A 24,592-nucleotide genomic window follows, 5' to 3' on the forward strand; every position below is an offset into this window, starting at 1 on the left:
TACCATCTAGTCCATATTCAGATTTCCTAAATTGTCCCAAGAATGTATTGTTGTTGTGTTGTTATTAGGTGCTGTCGAGTTGGTTCGAACTCATAACAACCATATGAACAACAGAATGAAACACTGCCTGTCCTGCACCATCCTCACAGTCGTTGCTATGCTTGAGCCCATGGTTGCAACCACTGTGTCAATCCATCTCATTAAGGATCTTCCTCTCTTTTGCTGACCCTCTACTTTACCAAGCATGATGTCCTTCTCCAGGGAATGGTTCCTCCTGATAACATGTCCTAAGTACGTGAGATGAAGTCTTGCCATCCTCGCTTCTAAGGAGCATTCTGCTCTGGCTGTACTTCTTCCAGGACAGATTTGTTTGTTCTTCTGGCAGTCCATGGTATATTCAATATTCTTCGCCAGCACCATAATTCAAAGGCATTAATTCTTCAGCCTTCCTTATTCATTGTGCAGCATCCATATGAGGCAATTGAAAATACCGTGGCTTGGGTCAGGTGCACCTTAGTCCTGAAAGTGACATCTTTGTTTTTTAACACTTTAAAGAGGTCTTTTGCAGCATATTTGCCCAATGCAGTGTGTCCTTTGATTTCTTGACTGCTGCTTCCATAAGCGTTGATTGTGGTCGAAGCAAAATGAAATCCTTGATGACTTCAGTATTTTCTCCAGTTATCATGATGTTGCTTACTGGTCCAATTGTGAGGATCCAGTTAAGGATCACATATTGCCTTCAGTTGTTTTATTTATTTATTTTAATCTAGAATTGTTCCCACCTTTTTTTGTTGTTGTTAATGACCTTGACCTGGATCACTTTTCTTGTAGAGTGTCTCACAGTCTTAATTTGTCTGATTGTTTCTCTGTGTTGTGATTTAGACTTCACTATCCTATTCTCTTCCGTTTTGTATAGTATGGAAGGTAGGTCTAGAGCAGAGGTACTTAACCTTTGTTTCGCAGAGTCTATAGGGTTGGTGGGTAGAATTCAGGGAGTCTGTGAACTTGGAGGGGGGAAATACGTCTTTATTTTAACTAATCTCTAGTTTAGTGGTTCTCAGCCAGGATGATACCCCCCCTACCCTGCCCAAGGGATATCTGCCAATGTCTATAAGATATGATTGGTTGTCAGAACTAGGAGAGAAGATGCTGCTGGCATCTAGTGGGACAGTGCTACAACAATGTATTATGTGGCTGAAAATGTCAATAGTGCCAAAGTTGAGACCTCTACTCGAACTGAATTTTAACATTACCTTTAATTATGAATGTAGGAAACTGCCCACAAGGATATTAGGAGTACTTGTAACTTTGTCACCAATAGAAATCTCGATATTTTCATATTACACTAAATTGTTGCTGGTGTCTTGAAATTTCATTTATTCTCATTTATTGCTTTGAAATTAAGGTAGTTAATTAGATTTGCATTGATCAAGAAGCAAAAATATTACTATATCATAATTTTAAAATGTATTTTGATATCTGTATTTCAGTGTAATTGTTACCTATTGTAATACTATGTATTTTATTTTGTATATTTAAAAACATTATTCTGAGAATGAGTCTGTAGGCTTCACCAGCCAAAGGAATCGACAGGACAAAAAAAGTTAAGAACCCTTGGCCTAGAGGCTTGATTAGATTGGGTTAAACATTTTTTGACCAGAATGCTTCATAGGTGATGATGTTTATTTCATATTCTGTCATTCTGTCAGGTTGTCCTGCTCTTTATTATCAGCGATGCTGTTTATTGACTTAGTTAAGGTGATGACAGCCAGCCAGATCTCTTCATTAAAGATACATTTTTCCCTTTGAGTTGCTAAATAATCTGTGAGGCTATCCTTTGGCACCCTGTGAGTTTTCTGTTCCTTAACAGCCTTTCACCTAATGGCTTTAGCATACATTGATGATTTTTGCCTGAATCAGTTTTTACATAAGGGGTTGCAAAACAGTGATTTTCTAATTCAGTCATTCCTTCTATATTTATTACTAGTATTCTTCTGTAAAGAAAAGATTTCCTTTCCCTACCCATCCCACTTTTTCTCATCTTTTTCTCTTTCGTAAGTATCACTGCTAATTCGCAGTTTTTTTTATTTATTCAGTATGTTACAATCAGTTACATTATTTTTTATGCTCAAATTGTCCTTAATGTAGTTAGTGGAAGCCTGTTTAACTTGGTCCCTTGTTCTTTTGACAGACCCTACTGATCTTTGAACATTTGCTTGCTTTCTGACATAATAAGAATTCTCAGGGTTAACCTGCTTTTTATGTGCTCCAGTTCTGGATCAGATAGATATTTCTTCAGAGAGCCCTGGTTTCTTTTAGTGGAGAATGTGATTTAGAAACCAAGGTCTGGATACTTGGTATGCTCGTTGTTTCTGGGATTTCACTGGTTCTAGGCCCTTTCAGTAGAACCTTTTAACTAAAAAAGATGTTTTCAGATACAAGAGAGAAATGAAAATGTTTTGATATACTCATCCTTGTAAGTTCCTTCTTTGGAATGAATGAGTCTGTTTTTCCTTTCCTTACCAGCACAGACCAAGCTCTTATCTACTCACTTGAGGATTATTGGTAGCTGTCTAACTAATTTTTTTGTCTCTCTCTTCTGATCTGTTCTACACACTACTCATTTCACTCATCTATAAAATATTTGTTATATACTATCTGCCAAGAAATTTGAAAGACAGCTACCTGGCCAACCGACTGGAAGAGATCTGTATTTGTGCCCATTCCAAAGAAAGGTGATCCAACTGAATACAGAAATTATTGAATATCATTAATATCACACAAGTAAAATTTTGCTGAAAATCATTCAGAAGTGGTTGCAGCAGTACATAGACAGGAAACTGCCAGAAATTCAAGCTGTATTCAGAAAAGGACATAGAACAAGGGATATCATTGCTGATGTCAGATGGATCTTGCCTGGAAGCAGAGAATACGAGAAACATGTTTTATTGACGGTGAAAAGGCATTCAACTGTGTGGATCATAATAAATTATGGATAACATTGCTAAGAGTGGGAATTCCAGAACAGTTGACTGTGCTCATGTGGAACCTGTACATAGACCAAGAGGTAGTCGTTCAAACAGAACAGGGGGATGCTGCGTGGTTTAAAATCCGGAAAGGTGTGTGTCAGGATTGTATCCTCTCACCATACTTATTCAATCTGTATGCTGAGCAAATAATATGAGAAGCTGGACTCTGTGAAGAAGAACGCTGCATCAGAATTAGAGGAGACTCATTAACAACCTGCAATATGGAGATGACACAACCTTGCTTGCTGAAAGTGAAGAGGATTTGAAGCACTTACTGATGAAGATCAAAGGCTACAGCCTTCAGTATGGATTACACATCAACATAAAGAGAACAAAAATTCTCACAACTGGACCAATAATCAACATCATCATAAACAGAAAAAATACTGAAGTTGTCAAGAATTACATTTTACTTGGATCCACAGTCAACACCCATGGAAGCAGCAGTCAGGAAATCAAAGGACATATTGCATTGGGCATATCTGCTGCAAAAGACCTTTTCAAGTGTTAAAAAGCAAAGATGTCACTTTGAGGACTAAGGTGCACTTGACCCAAGGTATGGTATTTTCAGTCGCCTCATATGCATGCGAAAGCTGGGCCATGAATAAGGAAGACTGGAGAAGAATTGATGCCTTTGAATGATGGTGTTGGCAAAGAATATTGAATATACCATGGACTTTCAGAAGAATGAACAAGTCTGTCTTGGAAGAAGTCCCGCCAGAGTGCTCCTCCAGGATGGTGAGACTTCGTCTCATGTACTTTGGACATGTTATCAGGAGGGACGAGTCCTTGGAGAAGACCATCATGCTTGGTAAGATAGAGGATCATTGTAAAAGAGGAAGACCCTTGACGAGGTGTATTGACGCAGTGGCTGCAACAGTGGGTTAAAACATAGCAATGATTGTGAGGATGGCACAGTACTGGGCAGTGTTTTGTTCTGTTGTACGTATGGTTGCTGTGAGTTGTTTCTGACCTAATAACAGTCCTTGCGCCAGCCACTGTGTTACTCACATGGAATGCACAGGAAAACAGAAACATTAAGAAGTTAACAATCTAATAGGGAAGACCCGTATGGAAACCAAAACTTACAATTCAGTTTGATTGGTGCAAAAATAGAAATACATAAAGAGTGATTAAGTATGTGTAAGAAGCCAAAGAAGGCTTCAGGAGAAGATAAAGTTTGAGCATGGTATTGAAATAATTAAGAGGAGTGTACCATGTGAAGAACGGTAGCGCTGTTAATAGATTTTCATTGTAGGTGAGCAATGACTAAATGCTGCATTTTTTTCTAGATAGTAGTTACAAATTCAACTATCAGATCAGGGGTTACTTACATTTAGTGCTTAGAACTTTATTTTGTATTCTGGTGTTTTTTGTGTATTTTTGTTTTTGCTAATTAGTTTTTCTCTGGATAGACAGACTAAGCTTACACTAAAACCTTATCAAGGTGTCTGATTTCTGTTCTTCAGTCTTTCTATGAAAGATTATTTCTCTGTTGACATTGTTTGGTTCAAAGGCCATTTGGATTTGCTGTATTTGTTTATACATCTATGCCTTATGAATAAATCCATTATATTTTATTACCAACAATTGTATTTGCTAAGTGTCTGCATCATAGTTGTTATGTGGTCATTAATACAAATTTTGGATCTTACCTTGGTGAGATCTTCTTAATGATAAACTCAGGATGGTGAAGGGAATGGAGAGTTAAATTGTTAGAAATTGGAGCTCCCCTATATAGACAATCCTCTGATTTTACATAACCCCTTTGTAAATAGAGATTTCCCCCCATAAGGAGAATGAGGAGGAGAGGTATAGGGAAAAAACAAACAAACAACAACAAACCCCCCCCCCCCGCCAAAACCTGCATTTGCTTCCTAATTCAGAATCTGTAGGGAGTGAATAAGGTGGTGGTCTTCCTCCCTGCTGCCCTCCTCTGATATAGAAGTAGCTTACATGGGTTCAGAAATGTCTTTCCACATTTCTCCATCTCCCTGGACATTTCTAGCTTCCTAAGATGGCCCTGGTGGTGCAGTGGACAGGTGCTCGGCTGCTCTCTGAAAGGCTGGTTGTTTGAACCCACCAGCCCTCCACGCGTGAAAGATGTGGCAGTGTGCTTCCATAAAGACTTCAGCCTAGGCAACCCTATGGGGCAATTCTACTGTGTCCTGGAGGGTTGCTGTGAGCCAGAATAGACTCGATGGCAACGGGTTTAAGATGGCACTTAGGATTTCTTTTGCTTTGTAAAAACAAAATGATGATAAATAGAACAAATTGAAATAGTAATGTACTGTTGTTGGAATCAACACCTTATTTAGTGGACACCAAGCAGTAGACATCTCATATAAATATATTTTCCATATATCTGAAGCTTACTTCTTTAAGTGCTAAAATGTGTTTATTTTGACCGTTTTATTTGATGGAAATTAAAAAAAAATAAGTTAAACAGATTAAATCTTAAGTTTAGGATTGTCTTTACCAAACACTTAACGTACATTATTCTGTATCATGCAATGTAATGTTTCTTATCCTTTAGATATTTGTTCTCTCTTCAATATGCATATATTTTTATATAGAACATTCATGCAGTTAGTGTCTGTGTGTATAGATGTTATATGCAACAGGCCAGTGATGCCTTTCAAACCAAGGCCCTGATTAATTTCCCAAACAATCGTTTTCATGGTAGTACTCTTTTGCCTCCAAACCTCTAATGGCTCCTTATTGCCTAAAGAACCAACTATAGTCTGGCCATACTCTGTGTGTGAGTGTGTGTGTGTGTGTGTGTGTGTGTGTGTGTGTGTGTGTGTGTAAATATAGTTTAATTGTCACTACTTACCAACACAAACATTCCATTCTAGCCAGGTCAGTTCCCACACTGTCTTATGATGATTCCATGCCCCCTAACCTTTGCTCGTGGTATTGTACACTTTCTGTTCAGGGACCTTGAGTAAGTTGTTTATCTTTGTATATTTTCTTAGCAACTTGCTTATCCTTATAGTCTCAGTGAAGGATGTAATTGATTGTTTCCTTGTGTTGGAAGTACAGAGACCGATCTACAGTGAAGTCTGGAAAATGTAATTTTTAGCTTTCGAGAAAACTAAAGGGAGTTTGTGTGGATAGACTAATCTAAACTTTTTGTCATGGGTTCTAGCCTTGTATCTCTACTTCTTATTCCTATTCTTATTTTTCTATTTACCAAATTTCCTAACTTGATTTTTTTTTCCTTGTGAAATCATGTGTATCTTTCTGGGCCTTGCTGTACTTATCTCTAGTGTGAGGAAACTTATACCATGTGATCTCTAATTTCCCTTTTGGCTATAATCTTGTGTTTATATTCATTCGTTTATTCCTTCATTTGGAAATATTTGTTGATTGCCTATTATAGATATGCTCAACAATATAAGATTATCTACCCTCCAATAATAAAAGAACACATTTTTCAGTATCCAGTATTCAGCATGGTTTCATTCATAAAGTCTTACACTGTAGCCTATATTATGTTGTCCTGCCCAATGGGTTCTTTCAACACTTACTAAAAAATGTAGACATAGATTGACTTGTGTTTTGCTTATATACATTTGTTTTAATAACTTAATGCAATTGCAAGCTCCTTGAAGAGTGTCACTTCTTTTATATTATAGTCATTTAACATAGTGACAGTAACAGAGTAATAATCATAATGATAGTAGATAACATTCATGAACACTAAGTTTGAGCCAGGCATTATTTTAAATGCTTTATATATACATTTCTATACATATATTTCCTTTAATTCTCACAATGTGTTTATGCGATGGGATCTCTCTTTTTTTTTTAATTGTACTTTAGATGAAGGTTTATAGAACAAACTAGCTTCTCATTAAATAGTACACACATTGTTTTATGACATTGGTTAACAACCCCACATGTCAGCACTCTCCCTTCTTGACCGTGGGTTCCCTATTACCAGCTTTCCTGTGCCCTCCTGCCTTGTAGTCCTTGCCCCTGGGCTGGTGTGCCCCTTAGTCTCATTTTGTTTTATGGGCCTGTCTAATCTTTGGCTGAAGGGTGAACCTCAGGAGTGACTTCATTACTGAGCTAAAAGGGTGTCTGCGGGCCATACTCTCAGGGTTTCTCCAGTCTCTTTGTCAGGCCAGTAAGTCTGGTCTTTTTTTGTGAGTTAGAATTTTGTTCTACGTTTTTCTCCAGCTCTGTCCAGGACCCTCTATTGTGATCCCTGTTAGATCGTTTGGTGGTGGTAACCGGGCACCATCTAGTTGTACTGGACTCAGTCTGGTGGAGGCTGTGGTAGTTGTGGTGCATTCATCCTTTGGACTAATCTTTCCCTTGTATCTTTAGTTTTCTTTATTCTCCCTCGCTCCCGAAGGGGTGAGACCAGTGGAGTATCTTAGATGGCCACTCACAGGCTTTTAAGACCCCAGACGTTACTCACCAAAGTAGAATATAGAACATTTTCTTTATAAACTATGTTGTGCCAATTGAGCTAAATGTTCCCCAAGACCATGGTCAAGATGGGATCTCTTATCTTCATTTTACAGATAAGGAAAGGCACACAAAAGTTAAGTAATTTCCTCTAGGTTATACTGCTGGTGAGTGAAGTTGGAATACGAATATAGACAGTCAGACTTCAAAAACCTATGTTCTTATCCATTCTGCTGTACTTGTTCAATAAATGGAGTGAATGAATCTTTAGTATATATTGGGTACAACATTGGTATTTATTGGCACTTTGGATAAAAGGATGTTTCAGTTTGGGGAGAATTTTTTTAACAAGGACAAATAACATTTTTAGCAAACTAAATATTATGAAAAACACTTTCACAACTAACAGTGAATATTCAAATTGTATACTTATACTTTGACAGACTTTGACAGAGCATTTCTGTTTGAAAGAAAGTGTGTGGCATGTATGATACTTATAGATGAATTTTGATTTGTATTGTGCCTTGACTGTTATTTACTTCTTACTCATTTTCAGTTGAGTGGTGATTTTATGCAATGGCTTCAAGCCACAGTTCTTCACCAGTGCCTCAAGGAAGCAGCAGTGATGTTTTCTTTAAAAAAGAGGTGGATCCAACAAAACACATACGAACTGTGCAGTCACTGCCAGATGTGTGTCCCAAGGAACCCACAGGTAATGCTTTATTTTTATTAAGCATTTGTATTATCTTTAAATGAGTAGTCGTTTAAGTCATTATCTTAAAAAGAGTAAATTTTATGATGTTGAAACTAAAGAGGTATGATTAATTTACCTGTCTGTGAAGATCTGGAAAAACGTTGAGAAATTGGAATATAGTTCTTTTCATGCATTTCATAAAAGACGTTACTTATATAAACTGAAAAAGAGCACTGAAAATGAAGGTACAGATTGAAAGCTGTTCGTTAAGTATTTTTCTTGCCTCAGTGGTTAGTGCCAAAATAGCATTCATGTCATCTAATTGTAAGCGAGACAATGGATATTGGAGCGAGGAGTATCTGCCATAATATAATAGAAAAAGGCCTAACCCTGAAAAAGACAAGGGATGTTAAAAGGTAGAAGATATACAATTGAAGGTAGCAGAGTTTTGATGTTGAAAAAAATGATAGAGCAATTATACATTAAGGAAGGGAATTCGTGACTTATTTTTTCCTACCATTCTCCCTGCTGCACAACTACAGCCTCACATTTTACGTATTCTTGATCTTTTATACGCAACCCCACCCCGCCTTGGGAATTGATGCTCAAAGCTGAAAATTATTTAATCAGACTGATTTTTATTAAAACACTTGCTATGAAAGAGAAAGTTTAGTTGGTTTGAATAAAATAGAATCTCAGCATTTTTATTTTCTTAGGATGTACTTGCAAACATAGAACCAACTTTAAAGAGTTCTTTTGTTTACTTTTTGCAGGTGATACAAATAGTTTATGTGTTGCCCCATCTCTAGTTACAGATCAACATAGATGGACTATATATCATTCCAAAGTAAATCTTCCAGCAGCGTTAAATGATCCTAGATTAGCAAAAAGAGAATCTGACTTCTTCACAAAAACATGGGGATTGGACTTTGTGGACACCGAAGTCATACCTTCATTCTACCTCCCTCAGATCAGCAAGGAACATTTTACAGCATATCAGCAGGAAATCTCTCAGGTAATGTCTGATCTTGAAGTTAGTTATAGTCAGTCAAAAGCAATAGTCAGAAAGATTTTTAGTTTGCCTTTTTGAGAATTTTTCTTTTGAGAATTTTTTCTGTGTTATTTTCTGTGCATATAAATTCTACTGTCCTGGGTTATACTGTCTAATTTTTTGCTCAAATATATTTAAATAAATTTATCTTGCTTATTGTGATTTTTCAGAATTACCATTCCTGAGAAATGTTAATGTTCAACATGAAACCCACCTTACCTACTGTGTTAGTTTCCTAGGGCTGCTGTAACAAAGTACAGTACACTTAGTGTCTTAAAACAAGAGAACTTTATTTTCTCACGGTGCTGGATGCTAGATGTCTGAAATTAAGGTGTTGGCAGAACCATGCTCACTCTGAAAGATCTAGGGAAGAATCCTTCCTTGCTTTTTCTTAGCTTCTGGTGGCTCCCAGCAATCTTTGACGTTTCTTGACTTGTAGATGTATCACTTTGATCTCTGCCTCTGTCTTCACATGGCCTTCTTCTCTGTGTGTCTCTTTGTAATCCTCTCCTCCTTTCATAAGGACACCAGTTATTGGATTTAGGGCTCACCTTAGTTCATTGTGACCTCATCTTAACTAATTACATCTGCAAAGACCCTTACTCCAAATAAGGTCACATTCTGTGGTTCTAGGTGGATATGAATTTTGGGGGGACACTATTCAATCTACTACACTTACTAAGGAGAAAATGGTTCTGTTAGGCCAATAAATATAAAGGCCAGGAGAACTGGGAGGTTTAAGTAAAATTAGCAGAGTAGAACTGTTTCTGTGTGTCCCATTCACCACAGACAGTTTAATAGTACATCTTAGCTCTAGCAAATAGTATTGCTGTCTCCAGATATAATTGTAACCAGTATGTTGCTTTAAACTTGATTCTGAGAGCCAGAGCTGAGAGCAGAGCTGAGTTTGAGACAGCCTGTTGTTCATTTTTGGACTCTTAGTGATTAGCTGTTGACAGTATAATTCTAGTTACCATTTCAGTCTTCAAAAAAAAAAATCATTTATTTATTTCTATTGTATAATTATTCCTTTTTATACTTTTTTGTTAGCAAGCTTAGTTTGGATTTAACTGATTTTATTTTACTTGATTACTTTGCTCTTTTTGTGATTGGAGATAGACTGGATATGGCTGTGTCATTGGCATTAATACTGTACAGTATCTGGCTCATTTTTAGTACTATCTAATATTTTTATACGGAACCTGTAAATATTATTTATCTTTGTATGTGTGTATTGCCGTATATTATCTAGAATTTTTGGTATTCTGTCTTCAGCTGTCAGATCTGTCTGGACGTTGTTCAGTAATATGTTGAAATACAAAAGTACATGTAAAATAGAATTTTAGGAATCTGATTGCATATTTAGGGTTGGCACAAGTGGTTTGAGATTGACTGCTAACCTAAAGGTTGGCAGTTCAAACCCACCCAGAGGTTTCTCAGAAGACAGGCCTAGTGATCTACTTCTGAAAGATCACAGCCTTGAAAACCCCATGGCGCAGTTCTCCTCCGCACACACGGGGTCGCCATGAGTCAAAATCAACTCAAAGGCAGTTAACAGCAAACAAAAACACTTGGGTAAATTAACCAAGGTCAGAGAAGGAACTATCTGAAAGAATTAGGAGGAACGAGGAATGTTGCCCATTCCTCACAAAGAACCAGGAATAGTGCCTGTTGTCACCAGGCACACTGGAAAAACTCGTAATTCATGAGGAAATAGGTAGAGTACTTAGGGAACTCTTGCCTTGGTAGTGGGGAATAATTAGCCCTGGACTGGGCACTGCTCTGGACCTGCCTAACAAATCTAAAAGCAAAACAGAAGAGGATGAAAATGATCTCCAGATAATGTAACTGCATCCTAGAAAAAAACTCAGGAATGTTTATAGGAATATTAAAATATGCACCACCCGAAACGGTAAAATTTACAATGTCTGGCATCTAATCAAAGATTACCAAGCATGTGAAGACATAAGAAAACATGGCCCCAAATTAGAAGAATAATCAGTCAATTGAACTGACCCAGAACTGATACAAATGTTAGGATTACCATAAAAGGGCATCAAAATATATCTTATAACTGTATTCCGTATGTTCGAAAAAGTCCAAATCAAACTTCTAGAGATTAAAAACTACAATATGTGAGATGAAAATGCCCAAATGGGATTAATGGCAGATTAGACATTGCCAAAGAAATGTTAGTGAACTTGAAAACATAGCAATAGATACTATTCAAAATGAAACAAAGTAAAAAAGAATAAAAAGAAAATGAAAGAACATCAGTGATGTGAGACAGTTTCATATGGCCTGTTATATGTATGAGGCATTGGTGGTTCAGTGGTAGAATTTTCACCTTCCATGCAGGAGACCCAGGTTTGATTTCTGGCCAGTACACCTCATGTGCAGTCACCACCTGTCTGTCAGTGGAGGCTTGATATTGCTATGATGCCAAACAGGTTTCAGTGGTGTTTCCAGATTAAGATGGACTAGGAAGAAAGCCCTGACTATCTACTTCCAAAAATCAGCCAGTGAAAACTCTGTGGATCACAATGGTCCAATTTGCGACTGATCATGGGATGATGCAGGACCAGGCAGTGTTTCATTCCATTGTGAATGGGGTCACCATGAATCGGGAGCTGACTCAATGGCAGCTAACAGCAACAGCGACCGCAACATTACACATGTAATTGGAGTCCTTGAAGAAGGGGAGGGAACCTAAAAAATTTTGAAAAAATAGTAGCCGAAAAATGTTGAAAGTTGATGAAAACTATAAGCTCGTAGGTCTGTGAAGCTCAACAGACAGAAGAAACATGAAGAAAATTACACCATGGCACATCATAATCAAATTGTTCAAAGTCATTGAAAAGGAGAAAAACCTTAAAAACAGCCAGAGAAAAAAGACATGTTATATACAGAGGAATAATGATAAGTGTAATGACAGATTACTCATTTGAAGTGAGAAGATAATGGAAGAACATCTTTAAAATCCTGACAGAAAAAACTGACAACCTAGAATTCTATACCCAGCAAAAATATCCTTCAAAGATGAAGGTGAAATAAAGACACAGTAGACATAAAAAAGCTGAAAGAATTCACACCAGCAGACTACCTGCACTATAATAAACATAAAAAAAGTCTTTCAGGCAGAAGGAAAATGATACCAGATGGTGATCTGGATCTACACAGAGAAATCAAGAGCACCAGAAATGGTAACTACATGGGTAAATATATAAGATTTTTCCTTATTGTGTAAACCTCTTTAAAAGATACCTATTTAAGTAAAATTAATAACAGTGTATTGTGGAGCATATTACATATGTAAAAATAAAATATATGACAATAGTTAAAGGCTCTGAGGGGAGAAATGGAATTATACTATTGTAAGGTTCTTTGTAGTATACATAGGATTGCAGGGTTTAGCAAGTAAAAACACAGAATGCCCAGTTAAATTTGAATTTCAGATATACAATTAAAATTTTTTTGTTTGTTTATTGTAGTTTATATGAAGTTTACATTTCAGGTTAGTCTCCCATACAAAAATTTATACATACATTGTTATGTGACCCTAATTGCTGTCCCCATACTGTGACAGCACATTCCTTCTTTCCAGCCCTGATTCCCCTTGTCCACTCAACCAGCTCCTAACCCTCTCTGCCTTCCCATCTCACCTCCGGACAGAAGCTGCCTGTTTAGTTTCTTGTATCTACTTGAGCTAAGAGGCACACTCCTCACGAGTATCACTTTATGTCCCACAGTCCAGTCCAATCCCTGTCTGAAGAGTTGGCCTTGGAAATTGTTTTAGTTTTGGGTTGACAGAGAGTCTGGGGGCTGTGCTTTCTGGGGTTCCTCCAGTCTCAGTCCGACCATTAAATCCAGCCTTTTTACTAGAATTTGAGTTCTTCACTCCACCTTTCTCCTGCTCCATCTGGGACTCTCTGTTGTGTTCCCTGTCAGGGCGGTCATTGGTGGTAGCTAGGCACCATCTAGTTCTTCTGGTCTCAGGCTGATGATGTCTTTGGTTTATGTGGCCCTTTCTGTCTCTTGGGCTACTACTTTCCTTGTGTCTTTGGTGTTCTTCATTCTCCTTTACTGCAGGTGATTGGGACTAATTGATGCATCTTAGATGGCCGCTTGCAAGCTTTTAATACCCCAGATGCCACTCACCAGAGTAGGATGCAGAACATTTTCTTAATAAGCTTTGTTATGCAAGTTGACCTAGATGTCCCCTGAAAGCATGGTTCCCAGACCCCTACCCATGCTACTCTGTCCCTCAGAGTGTTTGATTGTATTCAGGAAACTTCTTAGGTTTGGTTTAGTCCAGTTGCGCTGACTTTCCCTGTAGTGTGTGCTGTCCTTCCCTTCACCTAAGATAATTCTTATCTACTATCTAGTTAGTAAATAACCCTCACACTCCCTCCCCTTGTTTTCCTGGGTAAATTTTCTGCCTTTGACAGGGTGCAGTCTTACCACTTTTCTGTTTCTCTCTCTTAGTGGAAAATATTTGAGTTTTTCTTCTCTGACAGATTTCGGCCTTACACAGGTTCTGGCTTATGCAGGTTTTACTGTATTTGGAAACCAAAACTTATACTTCTAAATAACATGTGGGCCAAAGAGGAAAGGAACATTAGAAAGTATTTTGAGCTGAATGGAGATGAAAACACAATGTACCAGAATTTGTGCTCAGGTAGTACTTAAGGAGGAATTAATGGCCCTAAACAGATATATTAGAAAAGAAGACAGTTCTCAAATCAGTGACCTCAGCTTCCACCTTAAGAACTAGAAAAAGAAGAACAGATTAAACCCAAAGTAAACAGAAGAAGGAAAGAATAAAGATTAAAATGGAAATCAATGAAATAGAAAATAAACAATAGAGAAAATAAAAACTTCAAACAAAAAAATTAAGCTGAAAGCTTTGCAATCAATAAAAGTTTGAGATCAATAAAACTGATAAACCTCTAGCCAGACTGATCACAAAAAAAAGAGAGAAGGTCCATATCACCAATAATAAGAACGAGAGAGGTGACATCACTATAGATTCTACCGAGATTCAAAGGCTGTATAACGGAATATTATGACTATCTTTATGCCAATAAATTCAGCAACTTAAATGGACAAATTCCTTGACAGGCATAAATTTTTCAAGCTCTATCCAGGTGAAATAGATAACTGAATCACCTTATATTTATTAAGGAAATTGAATGTGTAGTTAACATTTCCACAAAGAAAACTTTAGATCCATATGGCTTCACTAGTGAATTCTAGCAAACATTTAATGAAGAATAATACCAAGTCTATACAAATTCTTCTGAGTTTTGGTGAGGATGTGGAAGACAGGGTTGAGACTAGAATGAAGCAAGCTAGGTGCCTAGGGTGCAAAATCAGAACCTGAGAGTGGGGCCTCCTTAAATATTGTACCCTAGGCTCCTTGTTTGCTCTCCCTAGTCCAGGCCCCAGTGGAGGAACTGGAATTCTCCAGTACTGTTGGTGGGAATTTAAAGTGGTGCAACCACTTTGGAAAACAGGAGGACAGTCTAAAAAAGTTAAACATATACCAGCCATATGATCCTGCGTTTCGAGTCCTAGGTATCTGTCTAAGAGAAATGAAAACAATGTCCATGCAAAGACTTGTATTTAAATATTCACAGCAGCTTTATTTGTAATACCCTCAAACTGGAAACAACCTAAATTAACAGTTGAATGGATAAACAAATTGTGTTATGTCCATATAGTCCATACTGAGCACTAAAAAGGAATGAACTATTTTTTTAATTATTAAATTAAGTGTTATATTTGATATAACTGTAGATGCACATACAGTTGAGAAATAATAAAGGTCCTGGGTACCCTTTACTCAGTTTTCCTCAATGATAATATCTTGTAAAATGATAGTACAATGTCACAACTAGGATATTGATGTTGATACAGTCTAAATACAGAACAATTGCAGCACAACAAGGATATTTCTTTGTTGCCGTTTCATAAACCACACCTGGTCCCTCCTGCCCACAACCTCTCCTTAATCGCTGGCAACTAGTAATCAGTCTGTTCTCCATTTCTATAATTTTGTCATTTCAAGAATGTTATATAAATGGAATCATATAGTTTGTAACCTTTTGAGATTGGCTTTTGTCACTTAGCATAATTCCTGGAGATACATCTAAATTTTTGCTTGTCTCAGAAGTTCATTCCATTTATTGGTGGAGTAGTAATTCCTGGTATGGATGTACCACGCTTTGTTTAACCATACACCTATTGTAGGGCATCTGTATTATTTTCAGTTTCGGGATATTATGAATAGAGTCACTATGGACATTTGCATACAGATTTTTGTGTGAAAAAGGAATGAACTGTTGATACACAAAAAACATGGATGAATTTCAAAGTAATTATGCTGAGTGAAAAAAGCGTACATACTGTATGATTCCATCTGCATAAAACTCTAGAAATTGCAAACTAATCTATAATGACAGAAAGTAGGTCAGTGGTGTCCTGGGTGGGGGCAGGGAGTGAAGGAAGGGAGAATTATAAAGATGCATGAGGGAATTTGAAGGTCATGGATACGTTTACTCTCTTGATTGTGGTGATGGTTTCACTGGTGTATGCATATGGCAATGCTTATCAAATTGTACACTTTAAATATGTGCAGTTAATTGTATGTCAGTTATACCTCTTTAGCTATTAAAAATACTAACTTATGAACAAAGCAAAAAAGATACTAAAGTTTTATCTGGAAAAAAATGAACACAAGAATAGGTCATAAAATTCTTAAAAAGAAAAGGAATGAACCCTATTAGACAAAACTATTAGCAGAACTCTGAACACTACTAGCCCAGTGTTTTTCTTTTCTTTACTGTACTCTTTGCCACTTTCCTAGATGTTCTACCTATGGAATCTCTGCGAAGATAATGATATTGTCAGTGGTTGTCTAATCCGAAATCAGAATGGGATTTGTGTGTGTGTGTGTGTGTGTGTGTGTGTGTTTAATCAGGGAAAGTGTCAATAACTAATTTCTATCTTAAGCATATAGGTTTTCAGGTTTTCTTCTATCATTTAAAAACATTGTTCTCTTAATTGATTTCTGATATTTAAATAAACATTTTCCATTTGCTTTCTCACTACATTCTAAATTTATGAAGATACTACTATACGTATATATGTCATAATGGTATTTGATTTTAAGCACCCTTGTTATTTTTATTTCAATTAAAAAAGCTAGTGATTCATATTAAAAATTATAGAACTAATGTGGCATATTTGATATTCTGTTGTGAAATATTTTGATGCTTTGAATACTCATTGCCATATAGTGTTGCTCACAGTATGAATTGTCTTTTTATTAGAGAGAGAAGATTCATGAGAGATGCAAGAATATTTGTCCTCCTAAAGATACCTTTGACAGGACTCTCTTACATACTCATGGTATGAATATGTGCTTTTTGTAGATAATAAAACATAGGAGAAGTATTAATGAAAAACATTTTAGTTACGGGACTTCATTTGCTGTCATAGCTATGATTTTTATTTTTATTAAAATTTTAATAACCTATGATCATAATCTTTTCTAAAAGCTTTTGAGAGAGAAATTATATGTCTGATTGTAGTGTTATCTTTGAACAAATATTTATTGAATATCTGGGTGCTAGGCCCTTGGCTTGTAGCTTAAAAATAGATGAAGAAGAAATAGTCCCTCTCCTCGAGGAGTTGATGATCTTCTGACTAAGGTTAAATAAATAAACCAGCAATTACAGCATTGTATATTAAATGGTAAGTTCAGTGTGATAAGATTGTACAGAGTTCCTAATTTAGCCTTAGAAGGCTTCCTGATGTTGATTGTGTCTTCAAGTAGCTAGCTCATAAGATTTTTGTGGGAAAAGGCACTCCAGGAAAAGGAAAGTGTTTATACAAAGCCACGTAGTCAAGAGAGAACACAGCTCAAGGCACTGCAAGAGTTCTGTACGTATGCTAAGGAATTTTTTTTCCAAAGACAGTAGAGAGCTTCAAAAGGTTTTTTAGCAGACTTGATCAGTTTTATGATTATACATTTCACTGTGGAAGCAGTTGTGGATAATCAGTTGTGGGACACTGGAGGCAAGGAGACAGTTGGAGGCTATTGCAGTAATACAAGTGAGAAAGGATGTAGCCCAGTAACAGTTACAGTGGAGATACAGAGGAAGTTGGGTCTTTGAGAGATACTTCAGAAATCAAGGCACAGATTTTGGTGGCCAGTAGGATTGGTAATAGAGTAAGATGATTCAAACATGACTCCCAGGTATCTGGCTTGGATAGCTGGCTAGGTGAAGTGCAATTCAGTGAGAAAGGCATATAGGAAGAATAATTTTGGAGCTGATGGAGGCTACTTTAGTTGGAGGTTTGCAGAGAGAAGAAAATGTCTAGTGGACAACCTGGAGCTCAGGAAAGAGAGGGACGGTGGTTGAATCCAGGGGCATGGATGGGGTCACCCAGGGAGAATGTGAATAGTGAGAAGAGGAATGATCATAGAACCTTAGAAAGATGTACACTTAAGGGGCAGGTAGAAGATGAGGCACCTGTAAAGGAGACTAAGAAGTAGTGGTAAGAGAGCTAGGAGGGTCAACTAAGAGAGAGTTCCACTTAGGGAGAGCATTTATACTTGAATGGTGGTTATAGAAACCTCAATACTATGTATTAAAGAGTGAGTACAAGAGAAATAAATGGGGACTACAAGTATGGATGTATGGATTTGAGATGGGGTATTGGCTAGAGGGAATAGAGTGGAAGGATTTTTTTTTTCAGGGCCAGAACTAGATGAGGCAATAGAGGCACTCATCTAACCCTGAGAGTGACTGTGAGTACTTCCTTAAATTTTGCATCCTAAGTGTCTCCCTTGCCTCAATTTAGTGTCTGCTCTGGGTTTTTTTTTATCTTTCTCTTTTTTTTCTCATTTTTTCTCTTTGTTTTGAGAGAACTGCAAACTGAGCATGTTTGTAAGCAGACAGGAAAGAGCTAGCATTAAGAATAGGTTGAAGATTGATTTTGGGGGTAATTGATAGAGCAAGGTAAAAGAAGAGGCAGGAGGGAATGGAAGCCAAGTGCAGAAAGGTTGGTTTTGGCAGCAGTTGCTGTTGAGTCGACTCCAACTCATGGTGACCCCATGTGTGTCAGAGTAGAACCGTGCTCCATAGGCTTTTCAGTGGTTTTTTCAGAAGTAGATTGCCAGGCCTTACTTGTGAAGTGCCTCAGGGTGGACCTCAAACCACCAACCTTTTGGTTAGCAGCCAAGCTCATTAACTATTTGTTGCAGATAAGTTTGTAGGTGATACAAACTAAGATGTCTAAGAAGAAAAGTGTTCCTTTTTATTTAATACAGTATAAAAAAGCAGTCTGTGATTATAAGAAATTCTGGATGAGATGATGGATATTTTGAACAATACAAATAGAGCATTTTTATTTTAGAGTTTAATTCATTATGTTAGATTTGCATCATGCCAAACTTAATCTCACCAAAACTTAATAAAATAGTATCAGGTTTTCTGTGACCACTTGAAAAAGATTTGAAATGTAGATGGCTGTTATATTGCTGCTGTACAGTTGATTAAAATTATTTGAAATATATGTTATATTCAGTGCTTTGCCTTTTATTAGGCATATAATAGATACTTTGTAGGTACTTGTTGAAGGAAGAAATTTTAGTTATGTGATTTGACCTAGTACAATATTGAATCTGTAAAAATATATTTTGTGAAGGTAAAATGAAAGCAAGTTTTAAAAAAAATCATATTTTCTCTTTTACTTTTCTCATAGATAAATCCAGGACAGATCTGGAGCAAGTACCTAAGGTAAAAAAGCTTAAAAAATGAAAATACTGCTTTTTAATAGTTGATCTTTAATTTTGCTTTGGAAGAAGCTTTCATTTGGCTGTTTTCTGACACTTTGGCCACTTTACTTCTCCTGAGACTTTGTTGCATCACTTTTCCTCTCTCTCTTTTGCATCATCAATCTCTTCTTCATCACTGAACACTACAAATAGATTTAAGTCTTTCCATTCTAAAAAACAATTTTTTGATCTTACTACTCCTTCAAATTGTTAAGAGATACTTTCTTTGTATGAAAAATTTTGTAGATATGGGTAATAAATGTATTTTTTTTTTTCCGGGGAGAGAGTCTATTGCACTCATCAGTTTCTCAAAGAGGTCTGCAACAATTGTTCTTTAGGGTGAGAAAAAGACAGAAGAAAGAAAGACAAGGGAGGTGATTTTTTTAAGTTCTCTGATTTCTGCAAAATAAAATTCAAACTCTGTCATTTAAGACCCTTAATCACTTGACTTCATCAGCAGTCACACTCGTAACTTTTGCCTACTAATCTTCACGCGTTCTTTACTTCAGCCAAACTGGTTTTTCCTATCTCCATGCTTTACTTGCACTATTCTTTCAGCCTGGAAGACTTTTTCTTCATCTTCTCGTATCTAATTCTCTGCAATCTTTTGCTAAAATGGCAACTTTACATGAATACTTTCTTGATCTTCCTAACTGAAGGTAATTGGTCCCTTTGCTGAATTCCCATAGATTTTATCTAGACCCCTCTTTTAAGGCATTTTCACTCTTCCCCTTATAGGATATTTATATACATATTTTATCACATCTCTTGGACCAGAGATTCTTGAGATTAGGACATGTGTAATAATTTATCTTTGTTTCTCCTGCAGTGCCTAGCAATCAGTAAATATTTTTTGAATTAATCAGTGCTTTTAGTTATAATGCCAAAGCAAGGTAGTATAATTTATAATCAGATAAATTATATAATTTATAATTATATAAATTTACTCATGTCCCTTGTTAGTTTTTCCTGTCATAGTCATACACATTTTCAGATGTAAATGAAATGAATCAGTAAATATAATAAAATATAGCATATTAATTAATTAAACCATGTTTCAGACCCTCTGCTAGGTTCTGGGGTTACAAAGATAAGTAAACTATAAATCCAACCTTCTAGAAACATGTAGTTTCTGGAGAAATATGCATATTAAATAAATAATCTCTCTGAAGTATGAGTTAAGTAATTAAGTATGCATGGTATACTTACGTTCAGAGGCCAGAGTGATTTAGCATCTGTCAGACACAGAGATACATATGTCCTTTTGGTTGGGCATGTTCTCCAGGAAGATAGGAGAATGCACAAAAGCATGTATAAAGATACTGAAGTATAAGAGCAGTATGCAAGATAATCAAGTATTGCTAGAGTGTAATATGTAAATAATGGAAGGGGCCGAGATACAGAGCTGTAGAGGTAGGTGAGGTCTGAAAAAATGAAGGATTTGGGATGCTATACTAAGGAGTTTGGCCTGTGGGTCTTGGAAGTCTATTGAGTTTTAAACAAGGAAGTTATACAGTTATACTTGCATTTAGAAGGGTATCTCTGACAGGAACCTGGGAGGTAGATTGGGGAAGGACGCCGGTAAAGTGGTTATTTACAATAATCCAGAGATGATAAAGAACTGAACTGCTAAGCTGCTGTGGAGATAGAGGAGAGAGGGGATTCACGGACTACTTAGGAAATAGAGTGGGTAGGACTTATTGCCTAGCTGGATGTGGTATGTAAGGGAAAGGAAAGGAGTAGTCTCTTCATAAAACTGAACTTTTGGTTTTAAAATTTAATGTGTGTCTAATCTAAACAAATTAATTTAGAAAGAATTTTGAGCAGGAGAAAATATAAATATAGAGACAATGATATTTGGCATTTTTTTAAAGTCAGTATCCAAATGGAAAATAATATGGCAGTCTTTAGGATAAGTATGATATCTCCCTTGGTGTGTCCCCAGTGGATCTCCATTAGTGAGTTTGGGCAAGTAGTAATGGAATGATCATCTCCGTTTGTAAAGGCAAAAATACATTTTTATGTCTTTCATGAGGATTTTAAGCTTGGTGAAACATTGTTTATATTTTTTTAAATACAGATCTTTATGTAAACAACTCAGCCCATTGTCACTTGCTTTTGCTGTTCATACTTCAGATCCAACTTACTTTTTGTTTAATGGTCTTACTACGTTAGAAGGGGTAACAGATGCAAAGAAAATGTTTATCTAATTGAGAGAAATGCATTTTTTTAATAGATTTTTATGAAACCAGATTTTGCCTTGGACGATTCCTTAACTTTTAATTCAGTTTTACCATGGTCTCATTTTAATACTGCTGGTGGAAAAGGAAATCGCGATGCAGCTTCCTCCAAGTTGCTTCAAGAAAAGGTAATTTCTCTTTGACTTTTTCCATGTAGAAAACTTTATTCTTATTAAGTGGCACTATTTGTATGGATTCAGATTTAGGTAGTTTAGTAAGATCTGCTTTTTTTATTTTCATTTTCATTGTTATTGATAATTATAAACTTTCAAATTGTAACTATTAAAGGAATGACATTTTGTTTCAGTGGCATATAAATTGTGCTGCTGAAAGAGGAAAAACTTATTGTTTGAGTGCTTCTAACCAAGAACAGCAATTGATGGAATTTTAGTTGAAAGGATATATTAAATAATACAATTAATTGCGTTGCATTTTATCCCAAACAGTTCATTTATAGTTCAAACACTTTTATATTCTTTATAATTTAAAGCGCAGAAAACCAGTCAATCCTAAGGTACTATTTTTTCTCATTTTCACATAATAAGGATGATTATTTTGAAGCAAAAATCCCATAATTTTTAGCTCTGCAGAGCCTAATCTTTTGCATGTTATTAGTCAGCAGTTCTTTGAATTTAATAATGTTCTGTATTTTGGAAGTCAGCATCTTTAAAGTCATTTAAAATTTGGGACGTTAAACATATCTTAACTCACATATCAAGAATCTTTTAAAACTTGAATCAGAAGTAAAGACCTTTGATCTTTGTCCTTTCTTAGCACTCAGTTTAGAGCTTTTCTAGAATTGACTGCGGTTCTTAGAACGAGAAGAAAGCATTTTGTTTTACTCTAGTGACATCTTTTGGCAGTCTGAAAGCTTGTGTCAGGAAGACTATTCAATAAATTAGGTCCAGTTCTCCTCAATAATAGTTAGAAAAAGGACTAACTTCTGGAGGAGAGGAGAAGAGATGTGGGAGAAGAATCAATGAGTATTCCTTTTCTCACAGTTGAAAATGAAGAACTCACTTTTCCCTTTGGCAACATTTTCACCTGTACAGGTTTTCCTTACGTAGAACAAATTCATAAATCTGTTGAAAGCAATTGGTCTACTGATACAGACTTGCTTCCAGAGGTTTTTTTCACATTCTAGGTGTATGCACTGGTAGAATAATACTTTAAAAAAGAAAAACAGCAAAGCCAATAAAAATCTCATCAATCTGTACAGATACTTTTATGAAAATACTATGCCTTTAAAAAGAATAGGTCAATGAAATATTGATAAGTTCCAGAAATCTTTGAAATGTAAATAGACTGCTTTTCTCATGCTGAATGTTTAAAGTGTGACTAAAGTAATGGAACTTTTTTTTATTACATTATTTGTAAGTTGCAGAATCAGGTTTGTTATATTTCATTCTGACTTTCGTTCTCTTTCATTCTTAGACTAGGAGTAGAAAACAGGATTCCAAGAGTGCACTTTCAAATTCATTTTATGATCAACAATGACTGGTTTATCTTGGTAGCTTAAAAGAAAGAGGATGCTACAATTAGGACTAGAGAAATTTGTATGCTATCATAAAAAAAAAAACAAAACAAAAACCCTTTGCTGTCGAGTCAATTCTGACTCATAGCGACCTTATCGGACAGAGTAGAACTGCCCCATAGGGTTTCCAAGGAGCAGGTGGATTCAAACTGCCGACCTATTGGTTAGCAGCCGAATGCTTAACCACTGAGCCACCATGCTATCATAGTGCTACCTAAAATGCTGATCTGCAGTAAAATAAGGGGCTTGCACCAAAACGTAAATCATTGCACTGCTTCCTTCATCAAGAAAGTCTTTTTATGGAGTTAAAAATGCAGTGTGCTTAGTGATAAGGAGCCCTGGTGGTACATTGGTTAAGTACTTGTTATTAACTGAAAGGTTGGCAGTTTGAACCCACTGGCCACTTGTGGGAGAAAGATGTGGCGGTCTGCCTTTGTAAAGATTTACAGCCTTGGAAACTGTGTGGGGCAGTTCTGCTGTGTCCTATAGGATCACTACGAGTTGGAGTCGACTTGAAGTAATGGGTTTTTTGAGTGTTTAGTGATATAAGTTGATTTACATACTAGCAAAGTTCCTTCCTTATTTTATCATGAACTGGTTAACAAATAGTCCATAGCCTGGCAGCCAGTATATAAACCACACTCTGAATAGCACTATCCGAAAGGATTTATGCATTCTCTGTTTGCTATTCTGAGAACTGAGTCCACTTTAGCTTCCAGTCTACCTGTGTACATTGTGTCCTTATGCTTTTTAGGTAACCTAATAAACAGCTATCTTGAAGATGAAAAGAATAAGAACAAAGGACATAAATGGAAAGATTTAAACTATGGAACAGTTTCTTGTTCTGTTAGATATTATGATAGATACTATAGATTAGATATTATATTAAGTTATTAAAGGAATATTATTGAAAATATGTACTATCCTCCATGGTTTTAAGCAAACAGGCTTGATGACCAAATAGTCTCTTCTACTTGTAGGGTACTTAAGGTCTTAAGCAGAACTGCCCCACACGGTTTCCAAGGCTGTAAATCTTTACAAAGGCAGACCGCCACATCTTTCTCCCACGAAGTGGCCAGTGGGTTCAAACTGCCAACCTTTCAGTTAATAACAACCACTTAACCAATGTGCCACCAGGGCTCCTTATCACTAAGCACACTGCATTTTTAACTCCATAAAAAGACTTTCTTGATGAAGGAAGCAGTGCAATGATTTACATTTTGGTGCAAGCCTCTTATTTTACTGCAGATCAGCATTTTAGGTAGCACTATGATAGCATGGTGGCACAGTGGTTAAAGTTCATTAACCGTTTAACCCTATGAATTCTCCCAAGATATTCAGAGAGAATGCTTAAAGTTTGAGCTACAGGTTGAAAAATCTTAAAAGTAAAAAAGTGGAAGAGAAAGATAATATAATCAAAAGGCATATGCAGTTAGAAAGGAAGAAAAAAATCAAATTTTAGAAGTTCATATTTGAAATTAGAAAGCATTTTAAATATACATTACCATAAGAACTAATCTTGATAGTATTACAAATGAAATATATGTGAACTGATTATTAAAGGCATTTTGTCAATTTTTTTAAGAGAAAAATACATTGGAAATAAAATGGAATTTTACAGATTGATAAAATAATTTATCAATTCTTGAAATGTGAAATAAGCAATCTTGAAAAAAAATTCCAAATGAATTCTAGTGTATCTGTAATTTGTGACTGGACCACCAATCTGTCTTTTATGGATTCTTTAACATTTTGAGGCAACATAGTATAGTAGA

The 24,592-nt window shown here is 36.2% G+C and overlaps 1 protein-coding gene across 4 annotated transcripts in view; it reads left to right on the top strand.

Annotated features, from left to right (window-relative positions):
* VPS54 (VPS54 subunit of GARP complex) overlaps positions 1-24,592 on the top strand; it is a 108,762-nt gene that overhangs the window by 23,160 nt on the left and 61,010 nt on the right. For 3 of the 4 annotated variants that reach the window (XR_002824476.1, XM_004369274.3, XM_023733348.1), the window contains exons 2-6: positions 8,008-8,163; positions 8,919-9,160; positions 16,531-16,609; positions 18,971-19,005; positions 21,280-21,411. Coding sequence is in view for 3 of the 4 variants with exons in the window: in XM_004369274.3 (XP_004369331.1) it covers positions 8,028-8,163; positions 8,919-9,160; positions 16,531-16,609; positions 18,971-19,005; positions 21,280-21,411 (624 nt within the window). In the remaining variant the exon portion in view is untranslated. The remainder of the gene's footprint in view (positions 1-8,007; positions 8,164-8,918; positions 9,161-16,530; positions 16,610-18,970; positions 19,006-21,279; positions 21,412-24,592) is intronic. The other variant, XM_004369275.2, reaches the window with a different exon arrangement.

This window comes from Trichechus manatus, unplaced genomic scaffold, assembly GCF_000243295.1.
Source record: "Trichechus manatus latirostris isolate Lorelei unplaced genomic scaffold, TriManLat1.0 scaffold00004, whole genome shotgun sequence".
Classification (NCBI taxonomy): Eukaryota; Metazoa; Chordata; class Mammalia; order Sirenia; family Trichechidae; genus Trichechus; species Trichechus manatus.